The 21,183-nt window shown below is 39.5% G+C and overlaps 1 protein-coding gene across 9 annotated transcripts in view; it reads left to right on the top strand.

Annotated features, from left to right (window-relative positions):
- SERGEF (secretion regulating guanine nucleotide exchange factor) overlaps positions 1-21,183 on the top strand; it is a 167,821-nt gene that overhangs the window by 37,247 nt on the left and 109,391 nt on the right. For 8 of the 9 annotated variants that reach the window (XR_008577214.1, XR_008577215.1, XR_008577213.1 and 5 more), the window contains one exon: positions 6,856-7,016. Coding sequence is in view for 3 of the 9 variants with exons in the window: in XM_054826098.1 (XP_054682073.1) it covers positions 6,856-7,016 (161 nt within the window). In the remaining 6 variants the exon portion in view is untranslated. Of the gene's footprint in view, positions 1-6,855; positions 7,017-7,612; positions 7,737-21,183 lie in introns of all 9 variants that reach the window. The other variant, XR_008577216.1, reaches the window with a different exon arrangement.

The following is a 21,183-nucleotide window of genomic DNA, read 5'->3' as shown; positions in this document are numbered from 1 at the left end:
GAACAATTTACCGATCCCAGGACCGACCAACCAGACGCTCAGCCTGTCCCGGAGCCACACCCAACCTGCCCCTGCCCGACCAGCCCCCTTTTATGGTGAGCATGATGTCACATGGTATGGAATAGCCCCCGGCCAGCTTGGGTCACCTGTCCTGGCTCCTTGTGAAATTAACTCTGTCCTTGCCAGAACCAGGACAAGCATGTTGAGTAGATGCTCTGTGGACTATTCTGAACTAGTTATATATTGCAACATGTGACTGCAGAAGGCTGAAAATGGCAATTGAAATGATCTCTAATTTTCTATTGCTGATGTCCCTGGAATGCTATTGGTGTTTTGTCTGAATTTTCCTGAAGAGGCATGACCTCAGTACTATGCATAGATTTGTGGTTTAGCGATACATGTTTAATAGCTATTGTAAATGAATAAAAAATTCAGGAGCGTGCCTTATTATATAAAGATGTAGAAATCTGTAAGGAGGTCGTAGAAAGAAGATGTGTTGAGATGCAGGAAGCTCTGGTACACTGAACTCCCGTGCAAGAGGGTGAACCAGCCATTTAAACCTTTGTCAGGGCAGATAATCCTGCTTTGTACTGAAACCATGCACGGGTACAGACTGTAGGTGTGGTAGTGATGCCTGGTTTCCAGCTGCTGAATTAAAGCTGTCTTCAGCCAAGAAGGAATCAGGGAAGGGATGGATGAATGTTTTTCTGTGAGGTTGGCCTGCACAGAGGCTGTTTCTAGGTAGACAAGGAAGTTTCTCAAAACGGTTGAAGGACATTAGTGATTGTCCTGAAGGACGGCAGAGATTTGTAACTGGGAGAGGTGCTGGTTTGCCTGCTGTGGGGCAGGGAGGAGGCAGAGGCAGCCTCTAAATGTAAATTTTTTTAATACCTGCTCCTGTGAATTTTTGTGTGAAAGGAAGCATTAGGAATTTCATATACAACTTCCTATTTCAAGTCTGAATGAGATTAAGCATTCAGCGTGAATATCCAGAGTTCATTTAAGAAGAAATTGTTAATGCAACCATGAATTCAGATAGCCTAGATGAACTCTTTCATCTAGTATTTATGAAAGGATAGTTCAAATCTTTCCTGGGTACCAAATAGAGGCTTCACAGAGATAACACTAGTGCAATCATGATATTATCTTTAAATGGGAAAATTGATATAAAATAAATCTGGATCTAGTGAAAATAAGTAAATTTTAATGTTCCTATTTGTTGTGTTTTACTGAGAAACCAACTTGTTTTTAAAACTAAAATGCTTTTTTTTATTGCTAATTGTCTCCAAATACTTATGTGGCTAAGCAGATTGATTAAGAAAGTGCTAAAAGGGAAAAATGACATGCTCTACAGCCTCAGCAGCACCATAAAGCAGCACAGTAAGAGCTACAGTGTCGGGCAGGAAGCAACTAGAAGTGCTTTATGCAATGTTGCTGGATTTGCAATACTCAAAGGTTGTGAACTTATAATTTTGAGGCCATTCTCAACTGTCTATGCTTTGTGATAGCATAAGGACAGGAGGATGATGTGAAGAAAATGCAGAGGAGCCTTTCTGGTAGTGGAGTGCCTAGCATAGTGCTGCAAGTACTTGAATATGCACATACCTTCATCTGTATTCTGTGAGGGACGTGAGCATGTGTTTCAGATGATTTGCTGCTGTATGAATACTGATGCAGACTGCTGTGTTTACACTTTAAAGAGCAGGAGGAAACTAGATCTGTATAACCATGTAGAATCTCAAATAATGTAGCATGCTGTTGTAGGTACTATTTGCTTAAGGGGCTGTTGGGAAGCTTTCTTAAAAATCTTCTGACCTATGCCCTTTTCTTCTAGCTCTCTGAACTCCTGTACTGTATGTTTTGTTCAGGTTGTATGTTAGAATGATGCAGGATGCAGGATGCATGAATTGTATCTATTACTCCCTAATTCCAAATGTTATTGAACCCTCTGGCCTTTATTTGATGTAGCATTTGCCTGCTGAAAAAAGGAACAGTCGCAATGAAGTCATCTGGGACAAAGTGGATGTTCACAGTTGAGGAATTGAAATGCCTTTTGGAATTGGAGCCTCCATGCTCAGAACACGGCAAGATCAAGGTCTTAGAAGAACTGTAAAAGCTTTCCACTTTATATGTTTTTTTTCTTTCACACAAGTTGTAGAAATAACTCCTGCCTTCTATGCCCTCTTACTGTATGAAGTCTGGTATGAAATATCTCATTTTCTGATGCCTCAGCCACTTCCATGGTTGATGTACTCTGTCCAGTTGACTCATCACTGTGTATGTTTTCTTGACTTCTAATTAAAATCTGTTCTAGTCTAATATTAGACCAACACTCCTTGTTATATCACCCTTCATTCTTAAGTAATTCATCCTGCAACCTCCTTACTCTGTATGACTAATGTCTTTTTCTCAAATATTCTTAGAACACTTTAAAATATCATCTATATTATAAGCTGCACAGTAGCAATACCTCTCATTACAATTGCTTAGCACTTTCTGTCATAACTTGGTGCTTTCTTTTGCTTAGGATTTTGACGAAACTTTAACCTTTTTGGGTGGAATTTTCCATGCATTGGTGTTTGTCTCAGCCTGAAATTTCCACTTGAGACTTTTTTTTTCCTTCCAAAAGTATAATCAGTATTTCATAGAGAAGACACTTCTAAATCAGCTTCTGTTAGGTTCTCTCACAGAAAAGACAGATTTATTTTATTTTTTTAAAAGGATCCCTAGGCAGATGTGTTCAGCTGAAAAATAGGACCATTAGCAGGAGACTGAGCATAAGGGGGGGAATGCTTACCAAAGAGGAGCAAGTCTGGGGAATGAATTTCTGTCGATGAGAAGTGAGTTGATGAGTACTGAAAAGGAGCTAGTTGCTTACCTAATCTTTGGGCATTCAAGAAGTTATTCCTAAAAGCAAAAATTAATTTATCTGGCTTTAATTTTTTTAATGAATGTTCTCCATGTTTGCCTACCAATAACTACCTGAAACTAGTTTCCCTGATAGTGGCAAAATAGGCAAAAGTTAATTACAATTATTTCTGTTTGTGAACAGAACCAGTTTACATTCTCCTGAAGGCTCTGTTTGGTTTTGCATGTTTAAGTAATTCTATGCTTGCTTGTCCAGTGAAAGAAAATAGAATCTGTGGATGGAAGATGTTTTGTTATAGCTAAGCATTATTGCTATCTGGTTTTAATCCTTCAAATATGCTTGCATTCTTCAGTTCCACTGAATTTACTGAAATAATTTGCAATAATAGAGATGAGCATACTTTAAAGCCTTTGTAAAGCTGAATAAAACCACTAAGATCGTACTGTTTCCAATCTATTACTTCCATTTGAACTTGGTGTTACTGTTGAAATTTCAATGTAGGGCCTCAAAAATAGATCCAATAACAGAATTGCAGAGTGAACCTTAAGGAGACCGATACCTACAGTGTAGTAGAAAAAAAAAAAAATCAAACTTGTATAGAGCCTGGCATATGGAAAAGATACTAGATAGTGGAACGAGGGGCTTTTTCCAGTCATTGTTAAAGACACAATGAGCAGCTGATGGCAACTGTAGGCAAATTAATCCTATTGAAAAGAGAGATGGCTTCTGAAAAATAAAAACAGTTAAACATGAAGACAGCAGCTTGGGGGAGATGATGGACTCATTGGCCCTTAATTCACAAGGGGAAATTATGTATGCAGTTTAGTTTGACTTCAGAGTAGATAGTTTGTGGTGTTTTTCTCTGACCTCCCAGTTGGGGAAGCTGTGTAGACCACTGCGCTTTCCTCCACCTTTCACCACCCCTTGACACAGGAGAACAGAATTGTTTGCTTTGCACAGAACTTGCTCTAGCAGCTCATCATCAAGATAGTGATCATATCAGCTGCTCCCTGGTTTCTGCTGGCCACTGGCAGGGCAGGAAAATTGTTTCCTCAGTGAGTAACTGGTCAGGTATGTGTTGGGATTCTAAATTGCCTTCATCTGAATCCCAACATCATCAGCTGATGAGTTGAGACAAGATGGAGCAGTACCCTGATGTGACGATGTAAAGGATCATTTTTGTTATATGAGTGACTGGTGTTTCTTGTTCATGTCTGGGTCTGGACAAAGCACCAGATTTTGTTGGGGAAAAAATTCTTTTCCCCAAAAATCTTGAGAGGAACATCTGCTGCCCCTGTGTACAGGGGGATCTATACAGCAGTGTGTGGATAGGGCTTAAGAGCTTGTGGTGTATTAATGATCTAACCAGATATTATAGAAATTCTTTCTGGCTTTAAATTTCATAAAACTCTGCTTCAGTTCCTGTAGTAGACACAAAATAGAGCAGCCTGCCTGTCCTTTTCCAGCCCACTAATAGGGTTCTGAATAGGTGCAGTAACCTGAATGTAAAAGCCTGAAGCTTACTCTGCATTTAAATTTTCTATGTAACATACTGATATAGGAGACTTCTTGGAACATTTTTGCAGCTGCAGATGTTTTTAGCAGAGATCTATACAAACTGCAAAGAAAATATACTACCTCCATGCATTGGGTCGGGCTGAGATGGAGTTAATTTTCCCCATAGCAGCTCTCATAGTGCTGTGCTGTGTATTGGTAGCCAGCAAGGTGTTGCTAACGCACCAGGGTTTTGGCTACTGCTGAGCGGTGCTGGCGCAGCACCAAGGCGCGCTCTCCATTTCCCCCTGCTCCCCATTGGTAGGCTGGGGGTGGGCAAGATCTTGGGAGGGCATGTAGCCAGGACAGCTGACCCAAACTGACCAAAGGGCTATTCCATACCATATGATGTCTGCTGAGCAATAAAAGCTGAGAGAAAGGAGGCATTTGTTATTTATGACGTTTGTCTTCTGGAGCAACTGCTACGTGTACTGAAGCCCAGCTTCCTGGGAAGTGGCCAGCCAGCCAGTGCCTGCTGATGGGAAGTAGAGAATAAATCTTTTGGTTTTCCTTTGCTTCTGTGTGCAGCCTTTTGCTTCTGCTTTATTAAACTGCCTTGATATTGACCCACAAGTTCTTTTCCATCTTATTTTTCTCCCCTTCCTGTCCTGCTGGGGAGGAGAGTGACAAAGTGGCTTGGTGGACACCTGGCATCCAGCCAAGGTCAACCCACCACACACCAGAACAAGCATGTTTTTTAAACTGCAAACTGTTTTCCTATTCTCTGTAAAGGTATACTGGTAGTTCTCTTAAAGCATTAAAACAAGTTTCATTAATCTAAAATAATGGAACTACTGTATTGAAAGACCTCACTTGTATCGAAAGTAGACTGTGACTGATTTCAGCTTTTCCCTGAACTGCTAGGAAGCTCCAAAGGAAGAAAATCTTTGTGCCCTTGAGAGAAAAGGACGACTAATTTTATCACTTAATTATTTCAGGGGAAGCATTATCAGTGAACTGAGAGAATGCATCTGAAAAACTGTTGCAAAGATTGGAGTAAAAGATACTACAGCTAACAGATTTCCAAGGAAAATGTGTATACTTCTTGCCTATTTAAATATATGAAGTTAGAGGTTTCCACTTCATTTATGAGATGCATTATCAGCTTAAACTCCACAAACCAGCAGGTGTCCACCCGTGTCCCCTTAAAGACAGTTTAACAGCACCCAAAGGGAAAGGGAGGTGTTGAGTTTTCCGAAGGTTTGTGTTATTGCTTGTGTTAAGAAAACTCTCAGTTGTCATCTTTGGGCAGTGTGACTGATACTTGCTGCTCCTGACCCCTCTGTGGGGTATGTCTATACTGACTATCAATGGGAGAAGTGTTTGTGTTTAGGCTGAGTTGCTTGACTTGGTTGTATTTTCCTCAAATCCACATCATTTGGCTCAGACTTGATAACTTGATTTCAATTCTGGAGAGGCGTTTGAGGCTTGGCTGAAGTGTGTATGTAACTCAAGGTCATTGCAGGCTTCCTTCTAGGCTGGCATAGGGGTTGCTGCTTCCACTTAAAACTGAGTTGAGAACATACTGTTTATGCTGTGTGTATATAACTTTTTACATCGGAAGCCCGGAAGGGACAGCTTTTCATCACTTACCTGCAGACATCTAGTTACTTCATTAAGAAAATAAAGCTGTCAGTATGATTTTTTTTTTTTTTTTAAATAGTGGGAACCAAAGGTAAAAAGCATTGCTTTATGGATGTTATCCATACTGGAGAAAGCGCTTTTGGGTGTCAGTCCTGCAGCAGTGAACCTGGTATAATATGTTGAGAGAATGGTGATCCATATACTGCTGATTTAATTTAAAGTTATCTTTCATTAGCCAATGTGTGATTCCTGTGAAAACAAAGCAGTGCATTTCCAATGCTTAATGACAGCTGTGGTGGTGTTCCTGACTAAGCAGTTGCTGTCCTGAGGGCGGTTACTCTGCTAACAGAAGTTGTGACAGAAGGTAACTTTTATCAGGAAAACATAAACTGTATGTTAAATACAAGACATGGACGGATGTCTCTATGGCAACGACTGGGAATAGAGAAGAATATTTTACGTTTTGGAATAAGCTGTTTTATGTGTTTAGCTGTTAAGCTAAAAACATATCCTTTGTATAACGAAAGTGTATATATTGTACACAGAATGTTCAGGCTATGCAGCTTTGCTGACATGGTTTCATTTATAGCCCAGGCCACCCTACAGATGTTTTTCTGCTAGCAAACAAGTTGATGAAGCTTGAATAATTGCATAGAAGTATGTCATAATATGTCTTTAGTTAGTTCTAATTTTTTTTTTCTTCTACTCCCAGAAGTTAGTTAGTTTTCACCAAGCTTTTGAAGCTTTAGATAAGATGCATTAAGAAGTGTTGTTCTGTGTTTGAATTGGTATCCAGATGTTCCAGGAACCTAGTGAATAAATAATTGTGAACTGTGTTTTGTATTTAGAAACTGGCAAGGTATTCACCTGGGGCAGAGCAGACTACGGGCAACTTGGAAGGCACGCAGTGGTTCCCGATGGTCAGGAGGCATGCATAGCATCTGAACAACACTTGGAGCTGTTGTGTAACATCCCTATTTCAGTGCCTTGCCTAAATGGAGCATCTCAGGTAAAGAAGAAAATCAATTACTATTTTTTTCCCAGATATTTTTTTTGTGTGCATTAAAATAATCAGAACAATTTCCTAATAGAACCTTTTCAAATGCTGCAGCACAAGCCCTCGCTGCTCTTCCTGTAAGCTCAGAAGTTAATACGATTCAATTATTTCAAATTTCTTAAAGGGCTTTTGCATTCAGAAACTGATTTTTTTCTTGGTGGAACCAGAGTTACCATTAGCAGAAGATGCCAAGTTCTCTCAGATGTCAATGTGTGCGGGGATAGTTGAACCTGCAGTACAGCCTAGCAGATGAGCTGGGACCCTGCCCAGTTGCAGCACTACTTTTGTATGAAGCCCTCTGTGTAACAGTTTAGACAATGGCCTTTCTCTAGCTGATGAATAATAATGCTGCAGCTTCTAGAATATTTCTCTACCTTGTTACATCCTTGAGTGATATTGGAGGCTTTCTTTTCATATGGCTAATTTGGTACAAAATGATTTATGAAGCATAACGATGATCAGAAAGAAAACTTTACTGAAGTTATTTGCTGTAGTCTGACATAACATGCAACCTGTACTGTCTACAAACCTTTTTCTTGGCTTTTTAGTGGCTGAGAGGCAGCATATGGCAATTGGCCTGATGGCAGGCAATGTGCAGGTCCCATCTGGATAGATAACCAGTCAAAAAGTATGTGTCTCCCTGTGGGGTAACTGGCAGTCAAAATGCAATGGGTAAGTACAGCTTGAGAGCTTTAGCTGCAGTGTACATACTGCATCTCCACCTCCTGGTCTCTGATGGTGAGACTTTGTTTAGAACAGTCAGCCTCTGCCCTTTCCTGTCATCATTGTTCTGTGAATGTGTGCACTTACAGATGTGAAGTGGAGCTTCAGAGCCCAGGATCCTGCAGTAAGGAATAATTTGTTTAGTCAGTGTTGACTCCACTGAGTCTCAGTCAGTTTCCTCACTCATTTTGAGATCGATATCTCTGCTTTTGTCACTAAATATCTATGGAGACCACCATGGTTGAATCTGTCTCACGCTGTTTTTCATTTCTCCTTTGGGCCATGCCTCAAGCCTGTAGTTCTGTTGTTTCTCGTACAACCCAAAGCCAAGGCAGCAGTAGCTTTTGTACAGGCGAGCTTATGCTTGGCAGGATGAGTGATCCATGAAGGTGAAGGAAAGGTACACATTCAGATATATTCCTTGAAAAGGAAGAGAAAAACAATCTCATGTTCATTCTGCTGTCCTCAGCGCTGTTCCTCCTTATAGACCTTATGAGAGACCTGATTTGAGTGATTAGCAATGGCAGTGTTCTGGAGCAGGCATCATTCTTTGCAGAGCTAACAGCATGAAGATGATTTAAGAAGAGTGTGATCAAGAGCTAGCATCATTTGTACCCTAAGAAGAGCTGTATTGATGAGAGGAGGAAAAAGCAGATAATAAGAGCCTAAATTGCTTCAGTTGAAGATTACAAAATAATGCCAGAGCTAGAATTTATACTTAAAAATGCATTAAATTGCAGTATGTAGGGTAGGTAGTGTGTGAGCTGGTTTTTGTTTACACACAAGCTATCCCTTTTTCCATTTGTTGTATGGAGACAAGGTTTGATTTGAGAGCTGAATTAAAAGGAATACAGAGAAGATGAGTTCTTTTCCATGTTTACTGTTCCAATTTGCTTGTTTAATGCAGAGCACCAGTTTAACAGTTGAGGATTAGAGTTAATGATTTTTATCCATGGTCTATTTTTATAAATAACTTTTAATGATTCAACTGAATTTTTGGCAAAGTTGTGGTCTGCTGATTGCCTCCGCACTTCAGTTAATATTGTTAAAACCAAAATGGTGAAACTAATCTAAGGATTAGAGGACAGCGTAAAAGACACAATAGTTTAGCTCAAGGACAGCGCAGTAGATTTAACCTCCCGTGCTACTTTTTGTCTCCATGCCTGTGGCTTACCTGCTTTCTCCACGAAGGACCGGGGATTCTCCTTTCTTTGTGCTGAAATTGATATAATGTATCTGTCTACCACTCCAAAACCTGATTTTTGAAGCATTGTGAGTGGCCTATTCCATTCTGAGTTTGACTTCATCTCACTAACTCTTTTGGAAGCATTGACCTTGAGAAATACGAGCACTTTTTCTTTCAACTGAAACAATGGAAGAGCAAAAGCCTGAGTTTTAGATAATTAACTAGTAGTATGTCTTCCTGGCAGCTTTAAAAGAGTGTGTGGACATCAGGTTCCTGGAGTCTCATGTGTTTAAACTTTTTGAATTATGTGACTGCAGGTCTATTTATTATTTTCTTCTTAGTGCTTTGGTGCATAACCACCATGGAATAGGATGAGGCACTGAAAAGAAACTTCAGGCTGTAGCTGAAGTCAGTTGTGCGAGATATTATGCATGCAGTGCTCTTGTGTTGTGAGGCGTCCTTGATTGGACCTCTTCAGAACATCTGACTCATTTGCTGCCTGATGTGCATTCATATCCACTGCTCTTCAGATGAAAGGACAATTAAATACAAATGGCCTGAAATACGATGAGCCTCTGTATTTAGCAAATGCTACAAAAACCTGGTTTAATGTTTCCTCCTTGTCAAAATGCTTTTCTAGTCTGTTTGATATTTTTGGTTTTAATAGCTATCGTTTTACTGTTTGTGGTATGTTCAGCATGTCATTCACATTGCAGCAAACATTTGCTGCAGCAATAAACAAGTGAGAAGTCATTGTGCAGTGCTGAATGTTTCTTGCTAAACAAGGATGGAAGGAAGGGCTACAGTCATTTTGTATATGCAGCGCTGTTCACCTGGAGCCATGTTTTCATCGTGTTCTTTCTCTAATTAAAGTAAGCTATGCTAGACAATTTTTCTGAGGAGGGAGATCTGAAATTTCAGTTAAGAAATTAAACCGCAACCCTCTGTCACACTGTCACTTTTGGGTATGTGTTTTCTTGGGCTTAATGCCCTCCTCAGTTTTACCATCGCTCAACTTAAATCTTCATGGTGGATGTAGGGGCCACTTGTGTCAAGGAATGAAAATAACTGATGGACTTGTGGCAACCTGTGCCTGCTGTGTTTATCCTGATCCTACTATGGTCCATAATTCCAGTGTGTGCATTTGTCCCAATGTGTGTATGTTCATCCCGTGCGATACAGATTGGTTTGGATCCTCTGTATATGGTTCCTTTCTTCAGGGAATGCTATCAGGAATACACGCATTCTCATGGCACTTTGCAGTCAAAGTTTATTGCCACTCTTTTCAGTGGCAGTTGCAGTAATGTGTCATTTTTGTTTAAGTATTGGAAAGATAGCTTTGTTTTTAGTATATTCTTGGTTTTTTCCCTTCTTTCTTCCATTGATGTTGCAAAATACTAAGCATCTACCTACCAGACAATTCTAAGATATCTGCTACAATGATAATTAATTGGTTGATTATTATATGACTGATAGGTTGTGCTGGTTTTGGCTGGGATAATTTTCTTCATAGTAGCTGGTATGGGGCTGTTATTTGGATTTGTGCTGGAAACAGCGTTGATAACACAGGGATGTTTTCGTTACTGCTGAGCAGTGCTGACACAGAGCCGAGGCCTTTGCTGCTCCTTACACCACCCCACCAGTGAGCGGGCTGGGGGTGCACAAGGAGCTGGAAGAGAACGCAGCCAGAACAGCTGACCTCAACTGACCAAAGGGATATTCCATACCATATGACATCATGCTCAGCATATAAAGCTGCGGGAAGAAGAAGGAAGGGGGGGCTGTTTGGAGTGATGGCGTTTGTCTTCCCAGGTCACAGTTATGCATGATGGAGCCCTGCTTTTCTGGAAATGGCTGAACACCTGCCTGCTGATGGGAAGTGGTGAATGTGTTCCTTGTTTTGCTTTGCTTGCGCGCAAGGCTCTTGCTTTACCTATTAAACTGTCTTCATCTCAACCCATGAGTTTTCTCAACTTTTACTGTTTTGATTCTCTCCCCCATCCCACCAGGGCGGGGGGAGTGAGCACGTGGCTGTGTAGTGCTTAGTTGCTGACTGGGGTTAAACCATGACATAGGTTAAAATGTATAGGCATTGTTTTTACCTTAATATGTAGACACAATAATATTGAAAAATTGAACCTTTTGGTTTACAAAAAATGACTACTGTTACTGTATTTCTCAGCTAAAATTGTTAGAGGCCTCTTTGTAAGTAAAGCTGTAGTTGAGACTTTAAAGGATATTAAAAAAACACCCTGATAGTGTCACGTATACATAATTGCTGTGCGCATGGCTTTTGTATACTTAGTCGTTTGACTGGGTACTGTAAATGTTTGTGGCTATGTTCTTTATTTTGAATAGTCAAAACAAGAAGTTTATATTTTTGTGGGAGAGAAACAACGAATTGAACTTTCCTAAACTAGATTTTACTGCTCAGAGTTTGAAAATATATGTGTAGTACCTGATCCAATAAGCTACTTAAAAAAAACCACTTTGGGTGTTAGGGAAGGAGGTAAATGCAAGAAAGTCTCTCTCTAGTTTTCCAAGCTCAATAACTTTTAGATAATCCAAGGATATAGTTCAATAGAAGTGGTGTTGTGAAAAAACAAAAGTTTTTGTTAACTCTGTCCCTTGTTCTTTGATTTGCTAGCTTGACTCAAAACTAACTGTGCCACAGAAAGAGGTGGGCCCTGGAAAAATTCATAGTAAAAGCTGATTCTTACTTTGCAGTACTTATAGCTAATAATAAAAACAAGTGGGGAATGGGACAGGAAATAGAGAAATGACATGACTTCAGGTGCAACAGCAAGTCAACTGGAAGGCTGAGAAGAGAACTCCAGCCCTTTGCTCATAAGCTTTCTCTCTTGTGGTATCACTAGAAGGGAAAGTTAGTCGATACCTGCATGCTCCAGACAGGACAGATTACTACTACTGTTATATTTAATTCAGTTAGTGTGTGTTGCTTTCCCTGGATGTTAATTTAATGCTGTTAGATCTGTCTGTCTAGTGATTCTTCATGAGGAGAGACACCCCACAGAAGGAGAGGTAAAGGCCAGCTCACCTTTTACCGAGGGATCTGTGAGGTCCTTCTGGACCAATTAATTAAATTATCCTCATTCTTAAGATGAAGTGATGTGGAGTTTCTCACAAGCAGTGCAGTGGGGTTTTTTTGTGTGTGTGTGGTTTTTTTGTATGTCATGAATTGACATCTTTAACATGTTGGTCTTGATCTATGTCCTTTGAGAAATGTCATTGTTGAATTTTCCTTCATTGGTGCAGGTTGGTTTTGTTGTGCTATTTTAGAGATGCAGTGATGAAAATGATAATGTAGAGACGATCCCTTTAATATTCTTGCAAGAGTAAAAATCAAGTTCTTGGCTTATCAATTCATTTTAAGTGACAATAAAGGCCATTGAGAAGTGGGTTCTGAGTACAACTCACTGTGCAAATGAGAAGTTGCAATTAAGGATGAAAATAGAGACCAAATTGTTGAAATTATCATTGGGGGGAAAAAACCACCCCGAATAGGATGTATCAAAAGAATCAAACTGCAGTCTGCATACAAAATACAAAGTCTGTGTTAGATTAGGTGTGTTTGTGTGATCTGCATGCCCCGTGTAGGAGAATAACACTGATCTTGGCAACACTGCAAGAAGACTGAGAGGAATTTACAGTTATATTACAGGAAATGAGGAAATGGGATTTACTGCTTAGGTCAGTCGGTTCTCCCCATCATTCTCATAGCAGGAAATTGAGTGTGGTAACAAACTGCTGAAATTCAAATGCAACTTTTTGGCTAGGTAGCCATCCCATTTATTCTGTGCTTTTCTTACCCATTAAGACATGACTGTGATTTGTAAAGAATATCTTATGGCCTGGGTAGAGAGACATGTAACACTCATAGCAAAGTAATTTCTGGAAGTTAAGAATACTAGTGTGTTAGGCAACAGAGGTTACTCTGGAAATGTTAGTCTGCTCCATGAAAACCACAACTTAGTTGCAGTTTTACCATAAATAATTTGGTGAAGTAAAGCTCAGCTATTTAACACTAGATGAGAGGATGGGAAGCTTTGCTTTTCTCTTCTCCTTGTGGTTATAAGGAGAGCCTAGATCACCAACTTTAGGTGTATAACTTTTGGAAAGCAAAGAGGAATTATATTTGTTGTCAGCACCCTGCTTCCCATCACCCATACCAATTTCCTGCACTGCCTTTGTATGCCGGAGAGCACATGCTGTGTGAGTGCAAACTAGAGGTTTTCCAATTATCACTTTTGCAAATGAGGGTTGGTTTAAAATGACCAAAATTGCTCTGCTGGGGTTGTACTGTAGCGCTGAGGTGGCAGCCAGGGGTCAGGCTGCTGTGTAACCTATATGGGAGACCACGAACCGTTGATTTGTCTACAGTTTGGGTGAAGCAGGAGACGACTGACATGGGATGAACTCTCCAGGAGTTGGAGACCCATCCAGCATGTGATGACTGAGGTGTTATAAATATGAGTGTGGGCAAAGCCTTAATCTTCATAATTCATAAATTCATTTTCCATTTGATAGTGTGTTGCAATTAGAATTCCAAATTAATACCTCACTTGGAGATTGCTGAAAGTATCAGGGAAATGGAAAGAGACTAAAACTGCTTGCAGCAGTAGCCATGGCTCGTGCAAACAGGCATCAGCTCTCGGTAGTGTAGCCCTACACAATGAGACCAAATTGGCAGCTGTATTTAATGAGCATTTTAGCAGCAAAATGACTAATCTAAGTTATCTTGTTTGTGACCTGCATATGCTCATACTATATTTCTTAAATTAAAAATACTGACTGGGTTCCATCCTTTAGCTTCGATTGTTCTAGTAACAGGGCACCATGACTGTGACTCACTCAGAGTTCAGAGACAACTTTTGACTCTCCTCATTGCTCCTCTGAAGTATTTCTTTGCACCAAGAAATGCCATGAACGCTCACTAGTGGCATTCACATGCATGATGCAGTTAATGCCTGCTAATCAACCATGGGGAGCACTGCAAAATTAGCTGCATTGCTTAAAAAATGTACTTGGTGTTAAGACAAAGCGTCTGTGAGCAGCAACCTTAGAAGGTGACAACTGTTAGTGCAGAAATCCAGTTCTGCCTTACTGATGTTGTTTCAGTTGCCTTGGTCATCCATGAGGAGCTTAACTAGAAAGGTTTCAATGTAAAAAAAAAAAAAGTATCCATCTTAGTTTAAGGTGAGTCAGATCTAACCCAGGGTATATGCATGGATATGTTCCAAATCCAAGTGAAAATACGGTTTGAAGCAAGAGGCTGGTGGAAAAGGCCCTAAAGCATGCAGTTTTTCATTCTCAATTTGTCATTAGAACTGTTATAGAGAAGGGATTAACAAATCAATGCAGGCTAAAATGAGAGAAAATCAATAAGAAACTGTAGTGAACTGGAACAAAGCTATCAATTTACAGGGTTCTCTGCAAAGAAAACTCATCCATGCCTCCTTTTATGCATGGAATAATAATGCAAAAAGGATGATTTGGGGTTAAATTAATTCTTTTTTACCTAGCTGACCCCAGAACTTTAGGTCAAGAAACTTCTGATGTAAATGCTACTCAAAAAAAGAAGAAAAAAAAAAAAGAGGGGGGAAAAAAAAAGTGGGGGGAAAAAAAAAGTAGGCTGGGGGAAATAGTCAAGGAGAAATATATCATTTAAGTTACCCTCATAGGAATTTGATGGAACACTCTCTTTAATTGTTTACCTTTTTGTATTAGTAGAAGTGACTTCATTAGTTCTTCATTGTTCTTCTGTGTCCTTTCCTTAAGGAGAGTGTTACTTCTGAAAAATTACTCCTTAATAGGTAGTATGCATTATGTAGCTGGAAAATATGCTGGACTACTGGGTAATGTACTACAGATGAATGAGATGGGGGAGGTGTTAGTGGTTCCAACTCTGCCTGTTTATTGAGTTGTTCTGTTGGTCCTTTCAAACTCACTTGTCACTGTGGGGCCATAAACTCACAGAGGTAGTGCTGTTCTGGCCAGCACGCAGACTGCTTCTCCCTGCTTTTAATTTAAAGATTTTGGATTTGGTTTGAACTTGGGTTATGCTTGTTCTTTTACGCTGGTGATGGTGTTTGTTTTTCGTTTGTCTGGTGTTTCCAGCTTTCACTTATCAATGAGTCATTTTAGCTGTGAGCCCTGCCAGTCTTTCTGGCCTTTGTGCTTATGTTGTAAGTTACTGTAAAGCTACTGTTTAATGAAAGATTCAGAGAAGAAACTCGTTTCTGCTGTGATGCTTAAAGTTGTTACTTTGCCCTGGCACACAGCAATTTCGAAGACTGGTTTACTGGGTAGCCTGCTAAATGACAGGTACCTGTTTGTCCTCCCACCTGGTGGCTCGTCTCCTTTGCCTGTTGGCTGCCTTGCCTCTAATTTAAACTGAAGTTGTCAAAGGCAGAAGCTACCTCTGAACTCTATGTGTGTTTTTTACATGGTCTAATATAGCCTGCGCCTTTGCCACAGCTCCAGTGTTCAACCAACAGAACTTGTTTGTGAAAGGAGGAAGGAGAAGAAAAAATAAAAATTATGCATCTAATTCTATGAGGACAAAAATGCTAAACTGTCTCCTGTTTTAAAACCTGCCTAAGGGTTTATTCTTAGTCTCTTGGCAGCTGATTGCTGACGTCTCTATAAATTCAGTAGATGTCGCATTTAATCAGATACCAGCAAAGATTGCTAAGACCTATGCTCCTGTTGACACCTTGAAAATTTGTTTTTAATCATAGAAAAAAGCAAATATAAACCTTATAAAGATTTATTTCATTATCAGAGAGAAAAAAATGGATAGTTCCGTAGAGGTACAGTTCTGAAAATGCCACCTCCTACATTTTGCCACTTTAGCTCCCGTTTTCCCATTCCTCCTTTTCCCAGGTGTAGAGCAAGTGTAAACAATCCCTTCCTTGGTAACAAGTGCTTAGGGAGCCAGTAAAGAGTTTTTATCATGTGTTTGTTTTACCAGAACATTGTTTGGTATCATGTTTGTGCTCTTAAGTGTTAAATTAACAAGCATTAAATCGCTAGTTTTCCTGTTAGTAATTGCTTCAGTGGAAATCCTTCTGTCCAGCTTTTTTAAGTTGCCAAGGTTTACCTGCAGCCTGCACTGTTAGTTGATTTTACATTTTGAAAGTGTCAACCCATTCAAAGCCTTGAAAACCTGAGACCTTGGTTTATTTCTATAAAAAGAAAGTGAAAATCAGGCTCTTCTGTACTTCATGAGATTATGGGGAAGAAGGGATGAAAGCCATCTAACAAACTTCATGCAACAGAATTCAGCCACTTTAATCCAGACAGAGATATTATGGTGCCTAACATCTGATTAAGGACTATGACAAGATACATTGCAGGTGTATATAACTATGCAATTCCTTTATTGCTTTGTTATTCCTTTATTGCTTTGTTATATGTGAAGATGTAGTACTTTGTGTTTATAAGTTTTGTTCTCTGTACATATGCAAGCATAGGATATAGTTTTAATTCTGCAATCTTATTTCCTTCTTATGTCTTCTCTGTTTGGTCCCTTATTTTGATTTTTCTCTTTTTTTTTGTGTGTGTGTATTAATGTCTGGATGGAAGAAAACTCTTTTTTTCTTTGGTAGTTTTGGAAAAAAGATTTATTACTTAAATGCACGAAAGTAAATTCCAGAAATAGCAACCGTGAATTAATTATTTTCTTTTGTTTGACTTCTTGATCTGCTCCTGTTCCCTTTTTAGGATTTAACCACTACAAAGAAAAGATGAAGGCATCCTGATTTTCCTAAAGATGCATTTCTCACTGTGGTAATGCAGTTACAATGAAAAAAGGAGCACCCGCTTTCAGAGCAAATATCTATGTATTTATAAAAATTCAGACAATAATTGTCTTACATTTATCAAAAAAAATTGTGACTTTTGGGAGCCAATTTTTCAGAACTTTGTGAGGAAATAAGAACAAGAAGTGAGATAGAAAGCATTACAAGTTTTTTGATTATTGAGGATGTTTCAAATTCTTGATTTAAATATATTTCTTCCTTACTGTGAAAACCATACAGGGAGATGGGTCTTCTCCTCCACTGCATGTCACTGAAGTCTTTCCAGTTTGCTCAGCAGATTGGATCATTGAGGCTACCGTGATACCATGCGAGCAGAAGTTTGTCACTTGCCTGCATGCAAGCCTTCTGAGATCAAGCAATGCTTGTGGCATTTTTCAGCCTGGAGAAGAGAAGGCTCTGGGGAGACGTTATTGCGGCTTTTCAATACTTAAAGGGGACTTATAAGAAAGATGGGGACAGACTTTTTACAAGGGCATGTCGTAATAGGATGAGGGGTAATGGCTTTAAACTGAAAGAAAGTAGATTTAGATTAGATATTAGGAAGAAATTCTTTACTGTGAGGGTGGTGAGGCACTGGAACAGGTTGCCCAGAGAGGTTGTGGATGCCCCATCCCTGGAAGCGTCCAAGGCCAGGCTGGATGGGGCTTTGGGCAACCTGGTCTAGTGGAGGGTGTCCCTGCCTGCAGCAGGGGGGTTGGAACTGGATGATCATGAACGTCCCTTCCAACCCAAACCATTTGATGACTATGGGAGCCTATAAGTCCTGCCCCAGGGGGGGAAATAATAGTTTGGGCTCAGCTGTTGTACCTGGGGTGGTAAGTTAAACACATCAGACTGGTGAGCAATATTCTGTAGTTGCTTTCATGCTATCAGAATGCCTTGAAAACTCAGTGGATGAGAAATACTACTGAAATGAATGTGTTTGCTGGAGAACAGAGGTATCATCTTGATTCTTCATCTTCTGTGGTTGTCATTTGTATAAGCTCTGCAAAACCAGCTGCTTAAAAATCTGGTCCAGTTTGCAGTTTAGCATACAGCCATAGCTAGTGAAGGTGCTCTGGGGCCTGTGCAAATGTAGAAGTGGTAGAATTGTTTCTGAATTGAAGTCTGGAAAGCATTACAGTAATTTCCCATGTTGGCTGCTGGCAGCTTGGTCAAATACGCAGGTTTCATGCAGTGTGTCATTGGTTGGTCTGATACCACCTTGCTTAATGCAGTACGTAATACATTGGGGACTCTGCTGTGGATTTGTGAGGCAAATCTGTTTGTGAGCATCTTATATTTAGAGAAGTTGGCAAAAGGCAATCTTTTTACCTTAAGTGGTCTGTCTTGAATACTGCTAAGAAAAACTGATTCAGGTCTGAAGCATTTATTCAATCCTACCCTTTGTGTCATGTTCTTGAGTGGATTGTCGGACAGGGAGAACATTTATTAAAACAATTCTTATTTCCAACACTGGGTATTTGAGAGCATAAGTCTTATCAATGATCTTATCTTGAGCTAGTAGGCGTCAACTTGTCTTTTGAAAATGTAAATTTGTCGCCTTTCAAAGGATTACTTTGAAACTGCATGCCAATTTCTTAAGAACATGCAGATCTTTTTTTTTTTTTTTTGCTTCACAGTGTATCTGATGTTTTCATTGGGAATGCAAGTCACAGATTGTGGTGGGAGGGGATGTTGTCACTCTTCAGAAAACAAAAATTCACAATCTTTTCTTTTGCTGTTTCATGGCACCTGTTGTGATTTGAATTTTAATTCTGTTTTAAAAGAATACAAATTATTTAATGGTTGTTATATCATGGATACAGAAGTAACCTTAAACAAATGAGAAAATGGAAATCTGTGATAAGTCACTCTTTAAGTTTCATTGCATATCTCTTAGACTTCTTCCTCTGATACTGCTGATTGTACTCAGTGTTTGTATCTGGCACGTACGTTATGCAGAATTGAGGCTTAGAAAAATGTAGAGACTTGTAGAAATGCATTTACATGGTCAGGCATAAAACTTTCCATGGATTTCCTTTTTGTTCAGTTTAGATGTTAGACAGAAGTCTCCTAAACAGAACATAATGTTGAGATTTGCAGCTTCAGAAAATGAGAGACTACTTGGAACAGAGTAATAGAAGGCTCTGTTTTGGTTCAGCAGTTTGCATTAAGTCTTACAGGATTGACTTGCTGTCCCTGGTTTTCTTTACTACAGCAAATCTGAAATACAGACTGCTTGGAGGGGCATGAAAAGCAAAATGCTTATGTCTTTTAATTGTAAAAAGATTAAGGTGTTATTTGTGAATTACGGTGATGCTATTTAATCATCTTAAGATACAATTGGTTTAGCTTAGCTGAGAAGCTGTTCAGAAATATGAAACAGGACAAGATGTGAATTTAATGTCTTTCATGTTTGAGAGATAGTGTCCGACCCCCAGCTTCTCAACAACTGAGGACAGTATAGTATCCTGTTTTGTTTTTCTGCATGGTACATGGAGACATCTATAATGTCTTATGACCAAATGGTTTGGGAGTGCGCTAAGACTGACAGTATTCAGCATTTTCAAGGATGACTGGTTTTGTGTGCGAGGCCTCCATTTGCAGTCAGATTGGCAGAAAGCCAGTGAGAAAAGAGCATTTATTCACTTATGTTGAGTTCATGCTCAGCATGCCATACTGGAGAGAATTCTAATAAAGTCATTTTATCTGAGGACTTCAAATTTAGTAATGCTAAGTACATGAGGGACTACTGATGTACCACTGCTGAAATTAAATATACGTTCCAGGTTGCTCTTTCAACCTTTTTTGCCTGTACTCTCCTCCTTACACTTTACTTACTGGCAGCTTCTTTTAGATACCTGTGTTACTGCAGGGATTTCAAATTATGCTGCTGCTTATTATCTTTTTGGCAACAGGTAACATGCTTCAGAAACATCTCTTCCCATTCAGTGAGACTATATGTGCTTTCTGTTTGAGTCCTGTGACTGAAAGAGAAACATTCTGCTTTCTCTTCTTTTGTTATTACTGGGCTAAGCACTCAATTTTGATAGTTTGAGAAAGGAGGACCAAATTCTGAAATGCTTTTTATTCCTGGTAGATAAATGTGATTCACTTGTGTGCTTATACATTTATTGAGAGAAATGTGTAATATACCAAATAATGCTCATGCTTGGAATCCATCTGCCCTTCTTATTTTCTTTTGTATCCAGTACTATATGTTGGCTGATACTCAAGGAGAAAATGAATTAAAAACATTAAAACACTTGGAAAGGTGATGCTGAACTAGTTTTATGTTTGAGCTAACAAAAATGAATCTATGAATTCTAGATTTGCTTTCAATGAGGCTCTTTTAATGTCACTTAGTAATTTTTAATTGAATTCATGGTAAGACAGAGATGTCAGAAGTGGTAAAAATACAGGTGGTGTGCTTGTGTTATTACATATAATTTAAATGTACCTAGGACCCATGGTTGTTTCATTTCTGAGTTGCATTTTCCAACAGTTCAGGTAATTTTCTTTCACTCGTGATTTATTTAACAAAGATCTCTCATGCAGGACCATAATCATTACACATGCCTTAGCTGAAGTTTCCTCATGAGATATTTTGCTTCTGTGGTTTTTTTCCCCATTTCTTTCTCTTGCACTCTTGCCCAAGAGAGTTGTTCTTGTGTAGACCTACTGAGAGCCATCTGGTGTGGCTGCTGGGAAGCCAGCCCTGCACACCTAAACAAGGCTGTCACACTGTTCACATTTGTCATAGTGCTGGACCTGCACCTGTGAGAGATGGTCTGCAGATACAGCTTTGTTACCTTTTAAAAAAATGGGCGTTTGGTCATAAACTTTTGGCTGCTTCCATGTGTTATTTATCAGAGAAAAGACTTTCTCCAAACTTTGGGGAAAAGGAGTGTTAAAGTAACTATAAGCAGGTGTCCTTGGCATTTGAAAATTCTTTAAGGTCTACAGTCTGTTTGGACCTTCCTGGGATAGCATTTAGGCCTGCCAGTCAGTATTTCAGGGACACTTTTTTGTATATTCTATACATCCTCCTGCTTTTAGAGAGAAGAAACTTCTATACTGCAGAAGGATATGGCTTTTTATTCGTCCTTTTTTCAGTTAAGGGCGATATCTCAAGGTGAGATGCAGTAGCGCTTTATTTCCCCTGGATCAGTGTCAGACTTTTCAGCTGAGTTTTAGAGCTGACCTGCCTGATCTTCAAATAATCTTTTCCTTCCTCTGGCAATGTAGCAGCACGTTTCCCCCACTCTCCCAGGCAGATTCTGCTACCAGAGTTGCTAAAATGAATAAAAGACTTAGTGGTCAATAGTTGCATTCTGGACCTCTTTCTCAAAGCATAAACTCTGCTACACGTAGAAAAATCCCC

Source organism: Grus americana, chromosome 5, assembly GCF_028858705.1.
Source record: "Grus americana isolate bGruAme1 chromosome 5, bGruAme1.mat, whole genome shotgun sequence".
NCBI lineage: Eukaryota > Metazoa > Chordata > Aves > Gruiformes > Gruidae > Grus > Grus americana.
Note: the sequence above shows the minus strand (reverse complement) of the source record. Positions and strands in the feature narration are given on the sequence as shown.